The sequence below is a fragment of the Marmota monax genome, unplaced genomic scaffold, assembly GCF_021218885.2.
Source record: "Marmota monax isolate L192 unplaced genomic scaffold, Marmota_monax_Labrador192_F-V1.1 WCK01_AAM20220418_F8-fsc00008, whole genome shotgun sequence".
NCBI classification, from domain to species: domain Eukaryota; kingdom Metazoa; phylum Chordata; class Mammalia; order Rodentia; family Sciuridae; genus Marmota; species Marmota monax.
The window spans coordinates 7,544,823-7,564,612 of NW_026694432.1; the positions used below are offsets into that span (position 1 = coordinate 7,544,823).

The 19,790-nt window shown below is 48.3% G+C and overlaps 1 protein-coding gene and 1 long non-coding RNA gene across 2 annotated transcripts; one reads left to right on the plus strand and one right to left on the minus strand.

Annotated features, from left to right (window-relative positions):
* The first annotated feature begins 137 nt into the window (after nucleotides 1-137).
* P3h1 (prolyl 3-hydroxylase 1) lies at nucleotides 138-16,910 on the plus strand. Its single transcript, XM_046418918.2, has 15 exons — nucleotides 138-672; nucleotides 3,299-3,451; nucleotides 5,602-5,791; nucleotides 5,974-6,105; nucleotides 7,133-7,272; nucleotides 9,373-9,462; nucleotides 9,775-9,827; nucleotides 9,996-10,117; nucleotides 11,868-11,995; nucleotides 12,166-12,261; nucleotides 12,761-12,911; nucleotides 14,380-14,497; nucleotides 14,891-14,966; nucleotides 15,249-15,389; nucleotides 15,746-16,910. Exons 1-15 carry the CDS (start codon nucleotides 211-213, stop codon nucleotides 15,899-15,901), a joined length of 2,208 nt encoding a protein of 735 aa, XP_046274874.1. The 5' UTR covers nucleotides 138-210; the 3' UTR covers nucleotides 15,902-16,910.
* Nucleotides 8,169-9,302, minus strand: LOC124075392 (uncharacterized). The gene is made up of 2 exons (XR_006846024.2): nucleotides 9,021-9,302; nucleotides 8,169-8,662 (listed from the first exon to the last, which is right to left on the minus strand). It is a non-coding gene; the product is annotated as an uncharacterized LOC124075392 (long non-coding RNA).
* Nucleotides 16,911-19,790: the final 2,880 nt, after the last annotated feature.

The following is a 19,790-nucleotide window of genomic DNA, read 5'->3' on the forward strand; positions in this document are numbered from 1 at the left end:
GCGCGGCCTGAACGCGGAGGCGGAGCTCCAGCAAACCCTAGGGTTGCTCTGAGGGGCGGGGACCACGTTGATAGCAAGAAGTTGTGTGACCATGCGCATGCGCCGCTCTCTTAAGAGGCGGGGCTTCTCCCAGGGGCAGGACCTTGCCGGGGGGTGGGATCCTGTCCTCAGCAGCGGGTGGCTTGTCGTCCCGCTAAGTCTCTGGAGGTGATGGCGCCGCAGTTGTGGAGCCTGCTGACCATACTGCTGGCGATTGCCACCGCCTCCCAGGGCGAGGGCGAGTCCGAGACGGGATGGGACCTGGCGGCGCCTGATCTGCTCTTCGCCGAGGGGACCGCGGCCTACGCGCGCGGGGACTGGGCCGGGGTCGTCCTGAGCATGGAGCGGGCGCTGCGTTCACGGGCCGCCCTGCGCGCCCTCCGCCTGCGCTGTCGCACCCAATGTGCAGCCGACTTGCCGTGGGAATTGGACTCCGGCTCCTCCGCGAGTCTGGCCCAGGCTCCGGGCGCCGCCGCCCTGCATGACCTGCGCTTCTTTGGGGGCCTGCTTCGTCGCGCCGCCTGCCTGCGCCGCTGCCTTGGGCCGCCGGCCGCTCACTCACTCAGCGAGGAGCTGGAGTTAGAGTTCCGCAAGCGGAGCCCCTACAACTACCTGCAGGTCGCCTACTTCAAGGTGCGGACCTGCCTGGGGTACTTCGGAGAGTGGTTGCAGGCGACCTGGGGAACTGGAGGACCAGGGAGGTATTCGCAGAGAGGGAGGGTGGCCTCCTGGCTGGGGAGCTCTCCTCAGACCCAGGGAGAACAGAGAAATTGCTAGGGGACCCGCCTCGCCCAGTTATTATGGCAGATGTTAACCCCAAAGGTCCAGTCTGGGGTTAGGTCCCACGCCAAGAAAGGATTGACCTTTTGTTCCCGTAATGGCTCCAAGAGGGAACTGAAGCAGCAGGTTGGGTCTCCCATCCTGATTTCATTGTAAATGTCCAAGTGAAAAGCCGGGAGCTTTCTACAATATCTTCCTTCCGGTTCGTTCTCTAATGATGCTTTTCCTGCAGCGCTCCTTCAGGACGTGGGATTGCCACGTTGCCATCAGGGGCTGCCTGGCTCCACCCTGTGGGAGACCCTCTGGCTAATCTGCCAGTTTCCAAAGAAAATTAGTGTTTTTAGGAATGTCACAGTGCCAACTGTGTACAAATAGGCTTTGAGGGTTCCAGGCTTGTGTGATGATGATGATAGACCACATGTACTTCCACGCGCTGTTTTAAGCACAGCATTTATTAACTTATTTGCCCTCATCCACATGGTACCCTGTGAAGTAGATGCTACTATTAGTCTCATTTATTGAAGAGAAGGGGAAAGAAGGAGGTCTGCTGCGTATCTATTATATTCATAATTCAACAGACCTAAAAAGAGACTTAGAGACTCTTGGGGACCTCAGATTTCCACCTCTGCAAGAACACTCTGCTTGTGTAGTACCCCTTCATTCCTCCTGGTTGCTTGGAAGAGTACTGGACTTTAAAATGATTGGACTATGACTTTGGTCATGTCACTTAACAGCACTACTTAAAATCCTTTGACAAACATTTATTGAATACCTACTACATTCCAGTTCTTGGACAGCTGATTAAAATGCTTAACTCTTTGTATTGTCTTGCTTTGCTGCTAAGGATCACTGTAGTAAGGGCTATCAAAAGAGTATGTGGTAGGGCTGTTGTGAGCACAAAAGAGGAAAAATCTAGCTTTATCTCAGAGAATAATTAGAGAGACTTGAGAGGTGACATTGAGCCTGTCCTAAATATTGCCTGGGAAAGAAGGATGGCTGTTCCAGGTAAAGGGAAAATTAAAACCCAAGCATGATGTATTCAGAAAAAAAAAATATTGCTGTGATTGGGTGGTCAGGATATGTGTGGGGAGCAGCAGAAGAGGAGACTAAAAATGTTTAGTGAAACCAGATTCAGGGGCAAATTCTGCAGATTCAAGACAGCCATCATCGAAATTGGATTTTAGAGCACTAATTCTAGAAGCCACATGGAATAAGCTTTGGAAGGAGAAAGTGAGGGCAGTGGAAACAATTCAGGGAATTAAGATACCTGTGCCTTTGTCCACCAGTGTCCACAAGAGAGAATTGAGTGAGGTGCCTCACAGGTAAGGAAGATCTGGAGGAAAGGAAGAGAATGAAGAACAGGGAAAGTAAGGAGCTGTGCTGAAAGATAAAGGGAAATAAATCCGTCAGAGGACAAATGGGAGAAACTCTAACTTTGAAGATAAAGAAAGTGAGGTACAGAGCTGGGAATTACTTACCTTGGTTCACATAACCAGGCCTGGCTCCTTTAGTGTGCTTTTTTTTTTTCTTCTTCTTCTTCTTTAGCACATTAAGGATACCAGCACCATCTGTGTTGAGCACCATGTGTTTAAAGCTACATGTATATCATCTTATTGACCCCATAAAATCCCATGAGATGGGTAGTGAGTGCTACTCCAGATGACAGATTAGGGAACTGAATTTGGGAAGCAAACTTTAAATTATCTAAAGTCCAGCAAGTGAGTCATTAAACCTAGATCTATTGCTGGTCTGACCGACACCAAAGTCTACTAGATCCTCTAATTTATTTTGGAGTCTATATATAAACCTGTGTGAATTTGATATGCTGGATTCCGTTGCTGTGGACATTATTATGGTCCATAGCACATTTTTTTAAATAACTATAACATTTTTTTTATAACTTTTTTTTTTTTATAACTGTTTTAACCTCATGATCCCTAGACTTTGAGTCAGAAGATACCCAGGTCTGGATTTTATAAAAGACCTACCTTTGCCCTGAATATGTGTCCAAAAACCTCTTGATTTTCTGTTAAGCAAAATTCTTTTCCAGGAAAATTCCTAGACAGTGTAATTGTTAACTGCTCTTTAGAAGCCTTAGATTTTCTTCAGCTCAGTCCATACATTTGACCATTGAGACTGTGGTTCTTGGTATTCAGTTATCATAGCTCCCCTTACAATATGTCCTTCATTTTAAAGTAGAAGATTTACAGTACTGAAACATTACCTCCCAGAATTTGGGGAACCACTAAGCCGATTTAGGAAATAGCTGCAAATCTGCCTGGAGCACTGTGCTCCTAATGCTTGGTATGTGATCCCTGTAAATAAGTGTGTGTCCTGGGGTTGCCAGGGTCTGGGCATGATGAGTGAAGGCTTGGAAAGGCTCAGGGAGGCTGGGATTTCCTGTTTACTATAGACTGTACTGCTGGACACAAACCCAGGGCTTGGATGTCAGAATTATATTCTCGTATTTGATCCTTAGATAAACAAGCTGGAGAAAGCTGTATCGGCAGCACACACCTTCTTTGTGGGCAATCCTGAGCATGTGGAGATGCGGCAGAACCTGGACTACTACCAAACCATGTCTGGAGTGAAGGAGGATGACTTCAAGGATCTTGAGGCCAAACCCCATATGGTGAACAAGACTTTATCCCCTTTTCTGTCTCTATTTTAAAAGTGCTATTTGCTAGAGTTGCTTTCTGATTACAGAAGTAACAAATGTTTGCTACACAACATTAGGAAGAGAAGATAAATATAAAACAGAAACTACTAATTGGTAATACCGCATCACCTTAAGAAAACCCATTTTTTCACATCTAATTTTTTACCTAAATTGATGTTATATTTTGTATATTTTTTCATCATCCTTTTTTTTTTTTTTTTTAATGGTGTTAGGGTTTGAATCCAGGACCTCATGTATCCTAGGCAAATGTTCTACTACTGAGCTGCATCCCCACTCTTTTTTATTTTTATTTTGAGACAGGGTCTCCCTAAGTTGTCCAGACTAGCCATGAATTTGCGAACCTCCTGCCTCAGCCTCCCAAGTAGATGGGATCATAGGTGTGTGCCACTGCACCTAATTTTATCAACCTTTTTGAATTAACATTCTATCATGAACCATTTTTCAATGTCTTCTAATTTTCTTTGAAACACTTTTTTTTTGGTACTGGGGATTGAATCCATGCCTCTCTACCACTGAGCCATATTCCCAGCCCTTTCTTTAAAACAAATTTTTTTTTTTTTTTTAATTTTGAGATAGGATCTCACTAAGTTGCTGAGGCTAGCCTCCAGCTTGTGATCCTGCCTCAGCCTCCCAAATCTCTGGGATTACAGGTGTGTGCCACTGCACCTGGCTTTTTTTTTTTTTTTTTTTAAGATACGGTCTCACTGTGTTGCCTAGTCCCAAACTGCTGGTCTCAGCAATCCTCCTGCCTCTGCCTCCCAAGTAACTAGTGCTACAAGCATGTGCCACCATGCCTGGCTAAAAGCACAGTGTCTAATGGCTGCATGATAGTCCATCTTAGGCAGAGACTATTTGGGTTAGTCATTTCCTTTTCTTTTACAAAATACCTGAGAAAAACAACCTAAAAGGAAGAAAGATTATTTGGGCTCACAATTCCAAAGGTTTCAGTCAATGATTATTTGTCTCCATTGTTACTTGGCCTATGATGAGGCACAATATCCTGGCAGGGAGCTGGTGGTAGAGCAAAGCTGCTCACTTCATAGTGGCAAGGAAGCGGAGGGAAAGAGCAAGGAAAGGACCAAGGACAAAGCATACCCTTCAGGGACATGCCCCCAGTGACCTACTTCCTCCAAGTGGGTCCCACCTCCTTAAGATTCCGCCACCTCCCATACTGTGGATCAATGGATCAATCCTTTGATGAGATTAGAGCCCTGGTGATCCAGTCACTGCTGCATTAGGGACCAAGCCTTACACACATGAGCTTTTGGGTACATTTGGGATCCTAAGTCTAATACCATATTAATTTACTACTCACATTTTTTTGTCATGTATGTTTTTGATTTTTCACTATAGTATCTAGTACAGTATTCCTCAATATTCTTTTTTTTTTTTTTTTTCATACCAGGGATTGAACTCAGGGGCACTTAACCACTGAGCCAGAGTCTCACTGAATGGCTTAGGGCCTCACTAAGTTACTGAGACTGACTTTGAACTCACAATCCTTGGGTCTCAGTCTGCCGAGCCGCTGGGATAACAGGCATGTGCCACTGTGCAGGGCTTCCTCAGTGTTCTTGATCTTTTGTTCAACAGGAAAAATCTTTCCACAAGAGAGATTATATGTTCTGCTGCACATGGTAATGCATACTTATAATCCCATCCCAAGTTCAAGACCCAGCCAAGGCAACTTAGTGAGGCCTTGCTTGAAAATTTAAAAATAAATAAATAAATAAATAAGGGCTTGGGGTGTAGCTTAGTAGCAGAATTTTCCTGGATTCAATCCCCAGTATCACATATACACAAAAGATATATTCAGGTGCAAATTACGTTAATCTGAAAATTTTTAGACCTACCAAAAAAGGGGGGGGGGCACAAGAAAATTACAGTGAATTCCCATTCATCTTTTGCCTGCATTAAGAGTTAAATGTTTGTAAATATCAAAAAGAACACATAAAACCTATATACAAAAGGCCCTCATTGTATAGCAGCCACCCAGGTCACCCCTTCCCATCCATAACTGAGGAGCAAGAATTAGGACCCAGGTGATGTGGCAGGGCAGAGAAGTTCCTCTGCAGCTGCCTTTGAGTGTTCCTTCTTCCCAGTAGCATGAGTTTCGGCTGGGAGTGCGACTCTACTCAGAGGAACAGCCACAGGAAGCCGTGCCCCATCTAGAGGCAGCACTGCAAGAGTACTTTGTGGCAGACCAGGAGTGTCGAGCCCTTTGTGAAGGGCCCTATGACTATGATGGCTACAACTACCTAGAATACAACGCTGACCTCTTCCAGGCCATCACAGGTATGTACAGTTCAGAGTGCTGTAAGGTCAACATCCTGATAATATAGGTACAGCATTCATACCCTCATTCCTCAATTTTTTAAGTCTAGGAATCTGACTAAAAATTGCTTCCACTTGAATTTGTTCATCTTAACCAGGATTTGTGAACCTCATAGTTATTCCTACTTTTTGATTCCTTTCAGATCATTATGTACAAGTCCTCAGCTGTAAGCAGAACTGTGTCACCGAGCTGGCTTCCCACCCAAGTCGAGAAAAGCCCTTTGAAGACTTCCTCCCATCACATTATAATTATTTGCAGTTTGCCTATTATAACAGTAAGGCCAAATTTCTTTTCTCTCTCTCTGCCACCTGAACTAAAAAGCTATGCTGGATAGGCAGGGCTTATAGCCACTATATCTCTTCAACACACTGGGCATCTTTCTGTGAGTATGGGAAGTCCTATGCCCGGTGATCCCTGGATACTTTGTTACAAGCTAGTGGCCCAGGAAGCCATTTCTAGCCACCCAAAAAATGGAGAGGAGGACTGTAGGACCTCTTTCTCTTGTTCCATTTGTCACATTTTAATGCAATTTTGCATTTGAATTAAAAGTAATAGCAAAAGTTACAGTGGGTTTAAACCACTCACAGGGCATTTCCAGCCCTGCTCCCTTGAATAGCACCCATACTCACAGGGATCCTGCCAGTATCCAGAAAACCAACAAATCAATGGGTTCTTGCTGAGTTCCTAATGTGAGCCAGGCATTATATATATCCAAAGGCTCACAATGCCCATAGCTGAGTTGAAGAGACTAACATGAATAAGAGCTGTCTATCAAAGAGGTGATTCTTTCCCTCTCTTCTGGGGATCCATAGGAAAAAGAAGGTAGGAAGATGGGAATATTTTTCTGAAATCGATCTAATGATTGTGTGTATTGAGGCAGGATATTGGCCAGTATTTGAATTATTTGTGAATTTTTAAATATGTGGGCATGCAGAAGGCTGTTTCTTTCCCATCTCAGTGATAGGCAGCCTTGACACTGAATACCAAAAAATCAGTTATATAATTTGTGTGTTCTGTAACTTCCTCTCAAATCGGGCTGTTGAGTTATATAGTTGGTGCCACCTTGACTTGTCATTATTGCCTTGAGCTTTGCTGAGACTGAAACCAGGAGGCCTACCACTCTGAGGGAAGAGCCAAGCTTCCTTCTTTCCCTCCATGTGAAGCCCTGCTTCCCTGTAGTTGTTCCCTCTGCCACTAGATGGTAACCATCTGGTTTTAAGAACACTGAGCACTAAATAGTTCCTGATACCCAGGATTAGACCCCCTCCTCTCAGCCATTTTTCTTTTTTCCTTCACTACAGTTGGGAATTATACACAGGCTATCGAATGTGCCAAGACCTATCTCCTCTTTTTCCCCAATGATGAGGTGATGAGCCAGAATCTGGCCTACTATACAGCTATGCTTGGAGAAGAGCAGGCCAGCTCCATCAGCCCACGCCAGGTGAGAGACTTGCTTCAGCCTGAACCCTGACCAGAAGGCAGAGAGTAGGGCATTGTAAGGGAGTGGGCCTTGTGATGCCTGGGCACATGTACATGCATGTGCTGGCTCAGCTTGTCACTCAGAAAAGGAACACAGGGAGCACTGGGAACATGCCAGGGCCTCCAGCACCATCTGGGCCCAATCTGCATTCTGATTCAGTGCAGAAAGCAGAACTGTAAGGCGACTGCTTTGCCCAATCTCAGCACACCCTTTGGGACACTTATACCTTCTGGCCCAGGCCTATCACTGTTTTCTTCATGCTAGGTTTTATCCACTCGCCTGCTTTCTCCATTTCGCTACCCATCGCACCTTCTCGTTGCCATTGTCAGTTCTTTCCCATATTTCAGCATTTTCCCCATCTCTTTATAGCACAAAGTCTTTATAGCACAAAGACTACCACACTGAGGGAAGAGCCAAGCTTCCTCCTTCCTGGCTCTGGAATCATGAGTCTTGCCAGCCCCTCCCATGTGAAGTCCTGCTTCCCTGTAGTTGTTCTCTCTGGCCACTAGATGGTGACTATCTGGCTTTAAGATGGCACTTCAGGCTCTTTGTCTTTTTTCTTTATGGTTATATTAGTGAGTCTGAGAAGGGGAGGGAAAATAACCCATGTGGTCAGTCTACCATTTTTAACTAGAAATTTCCTCTTAAAGGTAGCTAGCATTTGTTGAGCTCCCATACAAACCAAGCACTATGCAGGGTGGCCGAGCATGCATCATCCTATTCAATCATCACAGCTGCCCCTCAGCTGTGGAGAGGAGGACATGTAGATGAAATAACTTGTGTGTGACCTGTGAATGACTTGTGGTGCCTGGAATCTGTTCCCTGCTTGTCCCTCTTGGGCACAGTTCTGACACAGCTGACACTTCATAAATCAGTGTTGAGTGAATAAGTGGCGGCAGTGGGTTTGCTTCCTGGCCTCATTGAGTTGTTGGAGAGGGTTAAAGGAGATAACACAGAGGCTTTGTGTCTAGCACTTGGTGAAGGAGGCCAGTAATTTAAACTCCTTAGGAGAAAATTTCCATCTTCCTCTTGGATAATTATAGCAGCTAATAGGACTCACTGGCTCCTTCAGCACTTTCTTCCTTGAACTGCCTCATCTTTTATTTCGATTAATGATGTCTTCTTTTTTTCTTCCTTCCTTCTTTTGCTGCTTGGACACTAGAAGGGCACCCAGGGAAAGATGTGACCCCAAAAGGGACTCAGTTTCCCTACCCTGGGTAAGCCCTACCTATGAGCACATGTGGGAAGCCAGAGTGTTGGGCCCAGCAGTTCTGCAGCTGCCTGTCTTCAGGAAGGGATAGGGTCCGGTCTTTCTGAAGGAGGCAGGTGGTAGAGTAGAAGGCACAGGGTCCTGAGGATTAGAGACCTTGGTTTTAATGTAGATCCCTGCTCCCCATTTCCTGTAGAGTCACATTAAACAGATCCCCTCTGCACCTCAGTTTGTTGTTCTGAAAAATGAGGATAACAGTGTCTACCCAGAGGTGGTCGTAAAGATTAAATGACTAATACAAACTGGGTATGGTCACTCACACCTATAATCCCGGTGACTCAGGAGGCTGAGGCAAAAGGATCACCACTTAGTGAAATGCTGTCTCAAAATAAAAAATGAAAAGGACTGGGGATGTGGCTCAGTGCTAGAGTGCCCTTGGGGTTCAGTCCCCCAGGCCCCCACAATGAAAGGAGAGTTGTCTAACAGCTAGGCCTCCTACCTGATTGTTGACTCCTGCAGAAGTCAAGGAGGAATTTGGAATGCTGAAGCATGTTTCCTCATCTCCTGAGAATCATCAGATTTTCTGTCCTGGAGATTGGGGCTGAGGAAGGTGGGGAAGGGAGCTGTTTCTGTTCAAGGGAAGCCTGGCTGTGTTATCCTCAGAGCATTGCTTGTGCCAAGCAGGAGGAACCCTTGAGCACAGGGACCTTTGTCCCAAATTGAAGAGCAAACATACCAGATGGTGGGGGCAGGAGGCTTTAGTCACAGGGAGGGCAGTGCAGAGTGCCAAGGAGGGCCACCCTAGGGCGAAAGGCACCTGAGCTCTAAGAGAGTCCTCCCACTGTTTCCAGAGTGCCCAGGAGTACCGACAGCGCAGCCTGCTAGAGAAAGAGCTGCTTTTCTTCGCTTATGATGTGTTTGGAATTCCCTTTGTGGATCCGGTGAGTTGGGGAGGGAGGAGGAATCTGTTCCCTGCTTGTCCCTCTTGGGCACAGGGGTGGGGGAGTAATACAGTGGACAACTCTGAGAAGACTGCCAGGGGCTGAGCCAGGGGGATCTGTGGGCCACCGGGATGAGAGCAGCGAGGAGGATGAGGGGCCTGAGCAGCTAGATGACTTGGGTTTAGAGAGCTCCGCCTCACTCCTAAAGGGGGCAGATTCCTCCTGGGGCCCTGATTCACACATGCAGATCTGGAGGATTAAGTAGGTGAGTGCATTATCCTATCTAGTTCACTTTTCCTGGTCTACTTTCAGGATTCATGGACTCCAGAAGAGGTTATTCCCAAGAGACTACAAGAGAAACAGAAGTGAGGCCCTTGAAGAAACTGCATGATTGGATCTGACGAAGCATTTGAGGCTTCCTGCGCCCAGGCAGATGGGAACTCCTGGCCAGGGGTGGGCAGGTCCAGTCTGGGAAGCTGGGGTGGGAGCCCAGGGCTGGCCCAGCACAGTCCTCAGAGCCACTGTGCTCACAGGTCAGAACGGGAAACCGCCGTCCGCATCTCCCAGGAGATCGGCAACCTTATGAAGGAGATTGAGACTCTTGTGGAAGAGAAGACCAAGGAATCTTTGGATGTGAGCAGGCTCACCCGGGAAGGTGAGAGGACGGAGCTAGGGGCACATCGACAATCATAGGGGCAGCCAGGCAGGTCACCCCACATTTGTCAGGCAGCACCCACTCCAGCATTGTAAAGGTCACTGTGGGCTAGCCTCCTTCCCTCAGGTATTAGGACTGACCTTTGCCCTGGCTTCTGTCCTTCCTAACTTTCTCCTGGCAAGAGCTGGCCTTTGGCTGAGAAGTGAGATTCCCGTGTCATTGTTAGCCTAGTGTATTCACTTCAGGAAGTATGTAGTAAGATAAAACTCATCTGTCCCCTACTCCAAACTCCTTTCTCCTGCCTTCCTCCACTCATCCTATTACAGAGACTAAGAATCTTTGCATCCTTTGGCTCCTTTTCCACCCTTGCCCATCTCTTTTGCCCCCAACCCCATTGCCTCAGGCCTGCTAGGCTGCATCACCTCTTATTTGTACCTACTTCCTCTCATCTAGTCTGTCCTCACCACTTCCACGTGAGCCCCTGCTCCTGCCCCTTTACCTGCATGTCCTACTCTTCCCCTGGTAAACCTCTGCATCAGGAGGGTTGCTCCTTGTTCTCTGAGCCTGCCCTCTGCTCATGTATATTTATGCTTGTCCCTCCTCCTAACACCTCCTACTCTATCGACCCCTGAAGCCACCTCAGGTACAATACACAAAGGCTCCCTTAACCTCCGTCTTTCTTTTAAATTCTTCAGTCATTGAAGTCTGCTTGGGCTGGGTGTTGGCATGGCTGTGGGAAGGTTCCTCTTCAGGTGTTAGCCCCTCTCATCTGGCACAGTGCCTTGCACTCACTGAGGCCACAGCACGTGGGGACGTTAAATCAAGTCTCTGGAATTCCCCAGTACAGAGACACACCATAGAGTGATAAGGGAGAAATATTGGCTTCTGCCCTACTGTTGCTTAAATTGACAGTGGTGGGTATAATAAGGTTAGCATGTGAAAAGTCTATTCAGCATTCCTTTATTTTCAGAGAACTTTCATGTTTTTCTCTTATTTCTCTTAATTATCTGAGAGGTGAGTTGGGCAGATTCTGAGATCCTTATTTTACTTACATGATATGACCAGTGGATGGTAGCCAACATTTTTGAGTATGGGTTGAATACTATGATAAACTATCAGTTTGCCTTATTCATTGTTAACATCAAATGGCACCAAACTTATGAGGTAGATCATTTGAAAGATGAGAACATATAATTAATTAAAATTAACCTCAGAGTTGAGTGTGGTGGTAGCTCAGAGGCTGAGCAAGAGGATTACAAGTTTGAGGTCAGCCTCAGCAATTTATTGAGGCTCTAAGCAACTTAGCAAGTCCCTGTCTCAAAATTTAAAAAATAAATAAATAAAAAATAAAAAGGGCTGGGGAGATGGCTCATTGGCAAAATACTCCTGAATTCAATCCCTGGTATCAAAAAAAAAAAAAAAAAATTGACCTCAAAGAAGTTAAATAACTTACTAAGGTCATCTAGCTAATAAGTGGAAGGTTCAGGAGTAGAAGCCAGTTCTTTCTGAAGCTGGAGCTTAGGTTTTAGGAATGTTTTAACAACTTGTAAGGCCCAAGAGCCAGTAGCTATTTGGTGGTGGAGCCAGGAATAAGACTTGGACCTCTATTTCATCTCCAAGTTCTGTCCTCTGGACCACCCTACCTTGGAAGTGACTCACTGGGAGATTTCTCTTGTGAATAGGAAACAGCTGGAATTTCTGTTCCTCACAAGGAGGCTGTAGGGTTTCGTCCCTTGTCATTGCTCTGCAGGAGGTCCCCTGCTATATGAAGGCATCAGTCTCACCATGAACTCCAAACTCTTGAATGGTTCCCAGCGAGTGGTGATGGATGGCATGATCTCTGATGATGAGTGTCGGGAGCTGCAGAGACTGACCAATGTAAGGGAAGCCCAGCTACTGTACCTTTTCCCCAAGGGTCCAACATCCTGCCCCTCCACATGCCTTTTAGGTGTTGAACCTTTGTCTGCCCCTTGCTGCCTGCAGTTGACCACCTCTTATCAGGCCTCAGCCACCTGGGCTAACTTCACCTTGTCTTTTGAGCCTTGTAGGCAGCAGCAACTTCAGGAGATGGCTACCGAGGTCAGACCTCCCCACACACCCCCAGTGAAAAGTTCTATGGAGTCACTGTCTTCAAAGCCCTCAAGGTAAAATCAATCCTGGGCAGTCTAGCATGAGGAGAAGGGAGGAATCTTCTTGTCTGAGGAGGTGGGACTAGGGGGAAGCTGAAACTTTGGAAAGGAGATGGGATTAGTGGTAGAAAAGAAAAAGTGTCTTACTGCTTATATTCCAGTTGTCACAGATTACAGGTAAATTATATTAAATGTGGTAACTTGAATTCTGGTATTAGCACCATTGTGATAAAAATGAGGTGAGCAAGACAAGACTGTACACAGAGCTATGGAGATGCTTTCTGAAGAATCGCTGGTTCCAGAGGGTTGTATCCTGTGCAGGATGCACCAGGTTTGAAAGAGGGAAAAGAGTACTATGGTGGGGGTTTCAGATGTGAGGAGCAGAGAGGTTGTACCTTTGGCAGCAGGTAGGGGATGCTCACCTGGGCTCTTACAGCATCAGGCCTGGTGCTTCAGTGTCCCTGCGGCCCATAAAGGGGCATTCAAAGTATCTGATCACCAATCTCTTTGGCAGCTGGGGCAGGAAGGGAAAGTTCCTCTACAGAGTGCCCACCTGTACTACAATGTGACGGAGAAGGTGCGGCGTGTCATGGAGTCCTACTTTCGCCTGGACACCCCTCTCTACTTCTCCTACTCCCACCTGGTGTGCCGCACTGCAATTGAAGGTGGGTCTCATCACCCTGCGGCCTCCCTGAGCATATTGTGCCCCAGCACTATGCTGCACCTTGGGGACATGGAGGGAACCAGTGCAGACAAACTGGAGGGAGCCCAACATGTTGAGTGTGACAGTAGCCTGGAGGACGTTACAGTCACCCTACCCAGGGTTCAAGAGGCTTCCCAGAGGCATGGTGGCAGCTTACAGGATGAATACATTTATGGAATTCACAGTGGGGCAAGAAGATGTATTACCCAGAGACTAGCAGATCAAAGGAACAGGCATTTAGGGGCCTAGTAGTTGAGACAACTAAGAAAGTTGCCAGATTATGGAGACATTCTGGAATTTCTGTTTTATCCTTTCAGTCAGTAATGAGCTGTGCTGCAAATCCAAGTCACAGTAGATGCAAGGTTATTCCTCATTACCTCACCCTTTTGCTCTCCTTTTGCTTTCCTCAGCAGGGGTGAGGTACTGCCAGGCTGCAGGGGTCACACGTGGCTCACAGCCAGCTCTGTCATGCTGTAGTCTTCAGAGGGCCCCTGGTATTGACATGCCCTTGGTAGGTGACAGAGATTAGAGGTCTTCTCTCTCCCTCAAGATTTTTGGAATTCTGTGAAAATCTGAGAACATGTCAAGCACAGGACTGTGTGTGTCATGGAGCCTCAAGGTGGAGGAGAGCTGACCAAGGCAGTGGGAGGCCAGGGAGGAGTCATCAAGCAATGGAGGACTCACAGCACCTTTATTTTTAGAAGCTATGATTTGCTGCCATGTGTTGAGAGTTTTGGAGAAAGGAAATCACACTCAAGACAAGAGTGTGATACCATAGGAGAGTATTGAGGAGAGTGGGCAGGGCCTGGTGACTGACTGGACAAGTGGGGACAGCCCAAGAGGCATCTGTTGTGACTTGACAGTGCTGCCAGTCATGGGATCTGTTGAAGGTTTGGAATGGGGAAAGGTGTGTTCATTGTCCTGCGTAGTGTAAAACGTCTGGCCTTTTATAGTAAGCCCCATCTGTTCCTTTTCATGCCTTCTCCCTGTGTGGTTTCTGTGCCTGCCCAACTCCAGAGCCACCTCTAAAGTTACTTTCTCTTCGCTGCTCCCCCTCTCCTCCCCTCACCTCCTGCAGTCCTTCCTGAGAGTTGCCTCACTCTGCCCTGCACCCTGCTGACCTCCTGAGTCCTTGTCTTCACTTCCCCCAGTTCCTAGTTCATAAAATCTAGCATCAGACAGTTAGGCCACTCCACCCAGGACCTGCCTCATTGGAGCCCCACAGACCTGCCTGCTGCACCCCCCTTGCCCCTGCATACTTGTCCTGACCTCTAAGCTGTGGCTTAGCCAAAGACACCCCCTTCAGCTTCCCTCAGTTCGTTGACCATATCCAAGGACTGAAACACATTTGGGAAGCGCCGCCCCATGCAATAGGAGAGTTGTGATATCTCCTGCAGTGCCCAGCACTAACACGGTTCCCTTGGCTCCAGAAGCACAAGCTGAGAGGAAGGACAGCAGCCATCCAGTCCACGTGGACAACTGCATCCTGAACGCTGAGACTCTTATGTGCATCAAGGAGCCCCCTGCCTACACCTTCCGGGATTACAGGTGAATGTGGTGGCAGGTGCCACATGAGGAGGCCTGTGCTTGCCACTTGGTGCCCTGTACTCTGCCTGCGCACTCTCAGCACATGTGTGTATACAGGCCAGGGCCAGCAGTCCCCTCCAGTCCAGCCCTCTTCCCAACCCCTGATAGGAAGGTAGCAGTGGGGGATCTTCTGGTGGGGTGAGGAGTGTAACCACCCGCGTGGGCTTGATGACAAGAGCAGGAGCCTGGGGAGGTGGAGGGTGAAAGGCTGTGGGCTGCCATGGCTTCAGAGAAGCTGCTTACAGGCTCCTTCCCCTGGAAGGCTACCCTCCAGCTGCTGGAACAGAGCATGTGGAGGTGACGGCCCTGGGGAGTGGGAGAAGGGCCACATTGGGATGTTTCTGCCTTTCCCAGTGCCATCCTTTACCTAAATGGGGACTTTGATGGAGGAAACTTCTATTTTACAGAACTGGATGCCAAGACTGTGACGGTAAGTGTGCCCTTGTCCTCCTCCCCAGGGGATAGAAATCCTGTTTCCTGGAGTTGATCTCCACAAAGTACAGTGTACAGAATGACCCACTGGGCTTCTTTGTGACCAGTTCCCTTTCCCCAAACCAAGGTGGCTTTGAGATATGTCAGCTGCTCCTCTAACTGACCGTTAACCCTGAACTCTGGGAAGCCAGGCAGAAGCTGCCCTCGGTCCTGGCCCCTAGTGAGCACATGGCTCTTCTAAGTTGTTCTCCTGTGCATGCCCTCTTTTTGTCCCCTTTAGGCAGAGGTGCAGCCCCAGTGTGGAAGGGCTGTGGGATTTTCTTCAGGCACCGAAAACCCGCATGGAGTGAAGGCTGTCACCAGGGGGCAACGCTGTGCCATTGCCCTGTGGTTCACCTTAGACCCTCGACATAGTGAGCGTGTAAGAACCCATTATGCTGAGTAAACTCTTCCTGGAAGGGCCCTGTTTCTCATCCCCCTGCCCCAAATCCTGCTGCCAGTAGTCACAAAGGGCACATTGGGTGTGGGGCTCCCGCGGCAGCTTGTCACGCTGCCCCATCCCCAGGCTTCTTCCTTACCTGTAAACAGGGTCCGGGGTGTGTGCTGAGTTCTTGGTTCCTTTCTTGGGCCCCTCAGCTGTCTTGTCAGGGCACAGGCCCACTGGGAAAGTGGGAACTCAGGCCATGTAGCAGCCTGCATTGTTCAGGACACCACAGCCAGAGGAGGATGAACCCCTGGTCCCAGGCCTCTCTGAGTGGGTAGGTTTTGTCCTTGCAGGACAGGGTGCAGGCAGATGACCTGGTGAAGATGCTCTTCAGCCCAGAGGAGATGGACCTGCCCCAGGAGCAGCCCCTGAATGCACAGCAGGACCCCTCCCAACCTGGAGAAGAGTCTCCCCCAGGCAGTGAGTCGAAGCTCAGGGATGAGCTATGACAGCACTCTGCTCACATGTGCCTGGGTGATTGGACTCATAGGGAGGAACTCTGTCCTATACCCCGGACTGGCTGCTCCTCAGGGTGACAGAGCAGTGGAACTTAGGTTGCTGCTCAGCTGAGGGGACTCAGTTCACAGCCTTCTGTGTGGTGCTACTGCTCTTGGAGTGGATGTGGCAGGATGCCACTCCCCTCTGGGACTGACTGAAGGCTCAGGACACAGAGCTACCCCAGGGCCTGCATGGGCAGCTGCATGACAGCAATACAGTATTTAAGTGTCTGTGTGGTCAACCAAAGAATAAATGATTTGTGTTTTTTTGTTTGGTGGTTTGTTCAGAGAGTGGAAATATGTCCATTCTGCTGCAGAGACCTCACCTGGTGGAAACTGCTCTGGGAAAGATGCAGTGACCAGTGGGGGGCAGGAAAGCCTGGCTCGAGACACAGCCCGGCCACTTCCTGTGAAGCCTCAGGCCACACTTAACCAGGGGCCTTGGGGTCCTGTCCAGATGTGGAGGATCCTAGTTCTCATCCTGCCCATCTTCTGGGACAGCTGTGTGGCCCAGATGCTCTATCGGGTGTGACGACACTTTGTAAACTGTAAAGCTCTGGATGAATGGTTGGGATTATTCCTAATCCTCTTCTGGCAGGGAATGGCGGTCAGCAGTGTGCTGGCAGACTGCCCCCATGGCAGCCACATGCATCCTGTTGTGCTGGCTGGCCGCAGAGCCCTGTACCTCCGGGCCTCCATGTGCAGGATAGCTCTTGCGATACACTGACCATGGAACTGGATATGCAGATCCTCTGGCCTCATCCCTGGCACCAAGCCCATCACCTTCACTGTGCCTGAGATGCACTTGGACAGGGAACCTGCACTCATTTAGACAATCAACCAAATTTATTTCTTGAGACCAGCTGTGTAAGATTATGGTAGGGAAAAAAATAAGCCCTTGCCCTCCCTTATGGAGCTTATATTTTGTAGAGGAGACAGATAATAAATGTGTAAATATGTGTATGTGTGTGTTTGTGTGTGTATAATCCTGAGAGGTAGAAAATAAAGCAAATCAGGGCTCTGAGGCAGAAGTAACAAAGAGGCCGACACAGTGGCAGAGTGGGCCAAGAAGAGAGTGGCAAGTGGTCAGGTCTTGGGGGTCTCATTGACTGCACTGAGGACATGGGAGCCCCAGAAGGGTTTTGAGCAGGGGAACAACAGCACCCGACTTATATTTCAAAATTTGTGTGTGTGTGTGTGTCCCTTACTGGAGATTGAACCCAAGTATGCCTTACTACTATTCTATGTCCCCAGACCTTTTAACAGGGTGTCCATAGTTTGCCAAGACTGGGCTTATATGGGAGATCCTCTTGCCTGGGCATCCCAAGTCGCTGGATTACAAGCATGTGCCACTCTGACTTATATATTGCAAAAGGTTTCATGAACCGTATATGACGAATAAGCCACAGGGAAAGGAATGGAGACAAGAAAACCTGTGGGGCTGCTGAGTGAGCCAGGAGAGGGGAAGGTGGCCTGGGCCAAGCAGCAGCAGTGAAGGTGGGGAAGCTGGATTCTAGGTCTAGTCAGAGACAACAGGAAGTGCTGATGGATTGTCCAGGATGTGTGAGAAAAAGCATCCAGAAGAAGCTAAGCAGATGGATGGAGAGCTGCTCTCCCTCCCCTGGCAGCGGAGGAGAAGACTGCAATAGGAATAGCTGAGGGGCACGGGAACCAGGAGTTTGGTTTAGACATCCTAAGCTTGAGTTTAAGGAGCATAATGATGCCATCCAAAGCCAGGAGGAGAAGAGAAGGAGTCAGAAGGCAGCTTGTCTGGAAGTAAGGGAGTGATGGGGACGGTGGGACCCGCTGCCAGAGCTGAGAACCAGGGAACCAAGAGGCATCCTGAACTGGATGAGGGCATTTCAAGGAGAGGGAACAGCAGCATCATGCCGCCCAGAGGCTGAGTGAGATGGGAACTGAGGACCCACCTTCACATGTAGCAACAAGGGATCAGTGGACACTTCAGCAACAGATGTCTTGGTGAGGTGGTGTGGACGAGCTCAGGACAGGGAGACACAGACAACCTTTCCAGGAGTTTGGTAGAAAGATGAACTTAGAGGCCTGAGGATATAGCTCAGTTGGTAGAGTGCTTGCCTTGCCTGCACAAGACCCTGGGTTCAATCCCCAGCACCACAAAAAAAAGAAAAGAAATATAGGGGCTGGGATTGGCTCAGTGGCAGAGCGCTTGCCAAGCATGTGTGAGGCACTGAGTTCAATTCTCAGCACCACATATAAATAAATAAAGGTCCATTGACAACTAAAAAATATATTTTTTAAAAAAAGATGGGGCTGGGGATGTGGCTCAAGCAGTAGCGCGCTCACCTGGCATGTGCGGGGCACTGGGTTCGATCCTCAGCACCACATAAAAAATAAAGATGTTGTGTCCACCGAAAACTAAAAAATAAATATTAAAAAAAATTATCTCTCTCTCTAAAAAAAAAAAAGAAAAGAAAGATGAACTTAGAAGAAGATATGGAGTCAAGAAATGATGATTATTCAGGCTGCAAGCTAGCACTGCATGTCAGCATGCCCATGCGAATGATCCAGTCCAGACAGTGGCTGTTCCTCTCTTTGTTGACCTCTTCTCTGTCCTCACTGGGTGACTCAGTGCAGAGAGGACTGCATGGGTACAGCTGCACCCATGTGCTGAGAGTAACTCACTTCCCTCACTTAGAGTTGTATGTGACCTTCAAGATGGGCAGCCTCCGAGCATTTCCTCACCACGACAATGGGATTTCAGTCCTCACTGCCCCAGAGGGTTGCGGGTAGTAGAGGGAATGCTCACCAAGTGCTGAGCACAGTGCTTAGCGCAGGGTAGAGACTCAAAATTACGGAAATATACAAGGGCCTCATTCTGGTTTTCTAGGTTTCCACATCAAGGCAGATGACCTTTACCATTTCAACATATGCTAACCACATACAGACAGCAGACTGTCTCTACATAGTTCACAAAAAGTCAAAATGTTTTTGATGGCAGCTGGATCAAGATAAGTGTATATAATTAGCCTGGGGTGAGTCCTCCTGGAAGCAGAGGGTGATGGTAGGGTCCCGACTGAGATGTGACTGTGATTGCCCGGTTTGGTAAAGCAACAGGAGAAAATTTGTTTGAGATTAAGGGAAAGGGCTCAGAGAACTATTAGAGGAGAAGAAAGGCCACTCAACAAACCTGGGGAAGAATTGGACGTGACAGCCCTTGGTCTCCAGTACCCAGCACAGCTGGCAAAGCTCTCAGCAGGACACCAGAGACCTGTGTATAGTGCTGTTTGCAGAGGAGAGAAGGCACCCTTGGATGTGCATTGCAAGAGTTCCCACCCTCGGTTAGGCAGTGGGACTCAAGCGGCTGCTTACAATCCTCAGGAAGAAGGCAGTGGCTAAATGCAATAAATGGAATGATGTGGACTATTATGGGATTCCAGATCAGGGCCCGAGCAGGTCGAATGGTTGGGGGCAGCCACATTACTGGCTGCATTGCTTTCTATGTGGCCTGAGACAAGTCATCTCTGTCCTGAGCCTGTGGTTGCACAGGAATCTCAGACCAAGTTGGGGGTCGTAAGACCAGCACCCCTTCTGAGATTCAGAGTTTCTCACAGTGGCTGCAGAGAAGGTGCTGGATTGGATCAGGAGGAGGCAAAACGTTTAATCCTCATAAGAGTCAGTGAGCAACACTATCCAGGCCAGCTCTCGGCCAGGCGCAGTTGCCGAGGAAGTAGTGAGAAGGCACCCAAGGGGGAGGTCAGGCCCTGGGGGAGCCTCTCTGGGACAGCTTTCCTTAAGCAGAGTTCTTCTGACATTTTTTTGTGTTCCAGTAGCAATTTTCACCTAGTATTTGATCCTTGTAAAC

Bases quoted from the DNA above. Each gene is read 5' to 3' on its own strand.
- P3h1 (XM_046418918.2), top strand. From the start codon at position 211: ATGGCGCCGCAGTTGTGGAGCCTGCTGACCATACTGCTGGCGATTGCC. The intron at 12,262-12,760 runs GTAAAATCAATC...TCTCTTTGGCAG, and splicing joins CTGTCTTCAAAGCCCTCAAG to CTGGGGCAGGAAGGGAAAGT. The intron at 14,967-15,248 runs GTAAGTGTGCCC...TGTCCCCTTTAG, and splicing joins TGGATGCCAAGACTGTGACG to GCAGAGGTGCAGCCCCAGTG.